Below are 4,261 nucleotides of genomic sequence, written 5' to 3'. Positions count from 1 at the left end.
AATGGCCGTGGGATTAAAATCGAACCGATTGATAACGTAAGAGAGCAAACGAGAATACATGAGCATGAGCTTCTTAATGCATATCTACTGTGATTTGAAGATTAGTGAGTATTCGTTGTTGCTGTTGACGATGTTCTATTTAAATTTTAAGAATTATATTAAAAAAATTAATTATTTTGATTAATATATCATAGTTAATAATTTAATGATGAAAAATAATATTAAATCTATAATATAAATGGTTAAAATATTTTTTTAAATTTAATTAAACACTCATGTTAACAATGAGAAAAAAATAATAAGGTTAACAACTCGATAATTAAAATAGAATAAATTGATAATATAAATAATTGAAATATATATATATATATATATATTTGAATTTGATGATCAAAATTAAATAAGATTGAAATACAGACGACCAACTTGTAGTTTACCTAATTTTTAAATAACCAAATAAGGAAGAGAACACGGTGGACTCGGATGCACCATATCAAATCCTAACTGCAATCAGTCCGAACAGTAGAGATTCGTTTCTTAACGATGACAGCGGCACGTTACTGTTTTCACCAAATTACCATATCACCCCAATGTTTCAAACCAAGCTGCCAATAACAAGCGTCCAACAAGGGTAATAAAGGTATTTGAAATTAAATAAAACAATTGAAAATAATATCCTTTTTGTTAGCATTTTTCTTCAAGCGTCCTCTCTCTTCTCAATCATTTGAGAGACGTTGACTTCCTCCAAAACGACGTCGCTGAAGCCCAATCGGAGCGTTCGCCGTGAACAAGCTACGATTCTGTCTTGATCGGAGCTGTGAAATCCGCTGTTCACAAAGTTATTTTCTGATAACATCGCTTTGCTTTGCTTTTATTTTATTTTTCCTTTTTCGTTGTTCATTACATTCGTAATATTTTTTTGTTGGATTTTCAGATAATGGAGCGACAAACGTGCCTAATTTTGGTGATTTTTACATGTTTAATTGCATCTTTTTGCGGAAGAGGTGCTTTTTAAATTCAATTCGTTTAATGTTTTTTAAAAAAATTAGGTCTTCTAGATACAATTTTAGTGAATTATTCCTGATTTGTGCAAATAAAAATGTTGAAATCAGCTCACGAACTTCCTTCTTAATTGATTTTTGTAGCTTTTGAGATGTTAAACTTTAGTTTGTTGAGGAATTTGCTTCCGTTTACTGCAGAATTGCAGGTCAAACACAACCATAAAGTCGCTGTCTACAATCATACTCTTGCGACCATTTTAGTGGAATATGCTTCCGCGGTAAAGTTGTTATTATGCTTTTGAGCTTAAAGGTTTAAATAATTGTTAAGGAGATTTTAGATTCGCCTCGCAGTTGGTTAAATCATGAGCTAATGAAATTCATTGTATATTAATCATATGCGATAATTGAATGAAACAAATGAAATGAGGATGAAGCTCGGGATTGGTGTAAATGATCTTGTAAGAGTTGATGTTTGCTTCATTATATTGCTTTGTATCCCTTGTTGTTGTTTCCATAAATCGGACAAATGTGGTTCCTGTAGGTGTACGTTTCGGATTTGACGGAACTTTTTACATGGACGTGTGAACGGTGTAATGGTTTGACGAAGGTGCTTGATTTTCTATTGGTTTTTCTTTAATCTTCAATGTTTAAGTAGGTTCCCAGTCAAATGGTTTGCTCCAATGCTCCTTGATATGGAAACAGGGTTTTGAAGTTATTGAGCTAGTTGTGGATATTGAGAACTGTTTACAGGTGAATCACCTTGTGTGTTTTGGTATTTATTGAAATTATGACCCATTTAGGTGTTGAACTTAAGAATACTTTTGTTTGTAATTGACTATCAACGGATAGGCGTTTGTTGGAGTGGCAAAGGATCTTAACGCCGTTGTTATTTCCTTTCGGGGAACACAGGAAAGCAGGTACTAGCATTATTTGCGTTTGTACTTTCAGCTCAACCAACGTTTCAAAATGAATAGGCATTTGTGGCATCGAAACATAAATGATAAAAAAATTCTGAATCATGCAGAAGCTGATAGTCTTTTTTTTTTTTAATACGTTTTACTGTTTTCTGTGTGATTGATTTATCTGTCTGTTTGCAGCATACAGAATTGGATTGAAGACTTGTACTGGAAGCAGCTTGATTTACATTACCCTGGCATGCCTGATGCTATGGTATGCATAACAAATTCCTCCCAAATTTTGAATTTATGCTGGAGTGATTGTAATTAATGTTGTCTATTTTGGCTATTTCAGGTGCACTATGGATTTTATTCTGCTTACCATAACACAACCATACGCCATGGGATTCTGCATGCTGTTAAAGAAGCAAGAGAGTTTTACGGGGACCTTAACATCATGGTGACGGGTCATTCAATGGGAGGGGCTATGGCTTCCTTTTGCGCACTTGATCTAACGGTAATCTTGAGCATTTCTTGCTTCAGCTGGAAATATATTATTATTGTTTTTTTTTTCATTGTGCAGTAAAGATGAAACCTTATATACTGCAACATGGTTTCCGTGATGTGCCATGGCATTTCCAAATCTTTTTGAGTTACTTTTCCTGCATTAAATTCTGGAAGCTTTGCTGGTTGCTTTGTCTGAGTTATATGTGAAAATGAATCTTTATCCCCAGGTTAATCATGAAGCCAAGAATGTTCAAGTTATGACATTCGGACAACCTCGTATAGGAAATGCTGCCTTTGCTTCTTATTATGCCAAGCTTGTGCCGAATACTATTAGAGTGACAAATGACCATGATATCGTGCCTCATCTACCGCCATACTATACTTATTTCCCTCAAAAGACTTACCATCACTTCCCTAGAGAGGTACGTATCTATGATTGTTGAAATTAATTCTCTATGATTTCTGGTATTGCTTGGCAATGTAAATGTAAACTTAGGCCTAACTGTTCAATCATTGGATTATAGAGAACTTGAACATTATGCAACTTTCAGTATAAAACTTTTTCTACTATCGAGGAAGCCCGGATTCTTGCCCATATCCATCTGTTGATTCGTTTCTCAAGTAACAATAAGTCAATAACGGTGAATGTCAGTATCATGAAATGTAGCATGTTCCTAATGGTTCAAGAAAGAGACTCCTCCTTAGTTGCAGCATTACTTAGAATATAAATCTAAGCAATGCCTTTTCGTTTTGAGTCTACGCAATTTAACATCCATAAATATGAGGGTGCAATCGTGCTCTGTTGTGCTAGATAAAGGACTCATATTCGGTGCATGTAAGACTGCAGTCTGATTAAAAAAGAACGACGTGGATAAGTTCATTAATTTATATCCTTGTTTGTAGGTGTGGCTGTATAATCTTGGATTGGGAAGTATGGTTTATAGAGTTGAGAAGGTCTGTGATGGTTCCGGTGAAGATCCAACCTGTAGTAGGTAAGCCTATTTCAGTATGTTGATCTTGATCGTGATGGAAATTTATCAGTACAATGAACTTCATTTATTCGTATCTTTATTTTTCTTGAAATATGCATACCCAGCACATTTTGAACGTGTGTATTTGGATATGACCCTCGAAAAACATGAACTTTAAAAAATATATTGTATATGGTACATACTCGCATTGGACACATGCCCGCATCTGATAATCATACTCGAGTTCAACTAACACAGGCTTAAGCAATTTTGCCTTTGTCAATTTCTTGATTTTTTGGTTTATGAAAATGTAAGATGAAGGCGTCTCTTAGCCGTGTGTCGTTTCCTCTTTTGCTAACCGAGAACACGGCATGACTAAATAGAGTTATTATTGCAGGTCAGTAAGAGGTAACAGCGTCATTGACCATTTGAGTTACTATGGAGTCGATTTGAAATGCCAAGAATGGAGATCATGCAGAATCGTGATGGATCCTCGGGTTTCAGAATACGGAAAAACAGATCTCAAAGGAAATTTCATTTTGTCCAGAGCTCCAGCCACAAGTGTTCTGAAAACGAACACTCTGTCAAATGGGGAGGAAGTTAAAGCTAGTGCATAATTTATCTAGTTTATAGTTTCTCCTGGACAATGACTGGCCTGGTACCCGCGGTTCATCAGACTACGCTTCAGGTAATTACTACTTTATCATTCTTCCATTCAAGCCATGTAAAAAGCCATTGAAAATGAACATAATGTAGGCTTTAATTTAGGAATAAATTTATGTAAATATCTACCAAAAGTGTCTATAATGTCTATATTAGGCCGATGGCCAGTTCCTGTGATCAAGCCTTTATCCTGCAATAAAGTAACCCGGTTAAGCTTTGAGTT

At 35.1% G+C, this 4,261-nt stretch overlaps 1 protein-coding gene across 3 annotated transcripts; it reads left to right on the top strand.

The window, feature by feature from the left end:
- Positions 1-554: 554 nt before the first annotated feature.
- LOC120201219 (lipase-like) lies at positions 555-4,261 on the top strand. 3 transcript variants are annotated; one of them, XM_039201878.1, is made up of 11 exons: positions 555-775; positions 932-1,004; positions 1,200-1,279; positions 1,543-1,608; positions 1,704-1,751; positions 1,851-1,918; positions 2,099-2,171; positions 2,253-2,414; positions 2,632-2,826; positions 3,308-3,396; positions 3,773-4,261. In XM_039201878.1, exons 2-11 carry the CDS (start codon positions 938-940, stop codon positions 3,990-3,992), a joined length of 1,068 nt encoding a protein of 355 aa, XP_039057809.1. In that variant the 5' UTR covers positions 555-775; positions 932-937; the 3' UTR covers positions 3,993-4,261. The 3 variants fall into 3 exon arrangements, with proteins under 3 accessions (XP_039057809.1, XP_039057808.1, XP_039057811.1); XM_039201877.1 differs by having other exon boundaries at positions 555-838; positions 935-1,004; XM_039201880.1 differs by lacking the exon at positions 3,773-4,261 and having other exon boundaries at positions 555-838; positions 935-1,004; positions 3,308-3,400.

The sequence above is a fragment of the Hibiscus syriacus genome, unplaced genomic scaffold (assembly GCF_006381635.1).
Source record: "Hibiscus syriacus cultivar Baekdansim isolate YM2019G1 unplaced genomic scaffold, ASM638163v2 tig00007043_pilon, whole genome shotgun sequence".
NCBI lineage: Eukaryota > Viridiplantae > Streptophyta > Magnoliopsida > Malvales > Malvaceae > Hibiscus > Hibiscus syriacus.
Note: the sequence above shows the minus strand (reverse complement) of the source record. Positions and strands in the feature narration are given on the sequence as shown.

What these genes read in the sequence shown, in the direction of transcription:
- LOC120201219 (XM_039201878.1), top strand. Translation starts at nt 938, where the DNA reads ATGGAGCGACAAACGTGCCTAATTTTGGTGATTTTTACATGTTTAATT. An exon ending in TAGTGGAATATGCTTCCGCG is followed by an intron (nt 1,280 to 1,542) that starts GTAAAGTTGTTA and finishes TGGTTCCTGTAG; the next exon opens with GTGTACGTTTCGGATTTGAC. An exon ending in ACCATCACTTCCCTAGAGAG is followed by an intron (nt 2,827 to 3,307) that starts GTACGTATCTAT and finishes CCTTGTTTGTAG; the next exon opens with GTGTGGCTGTATAATCTTGG.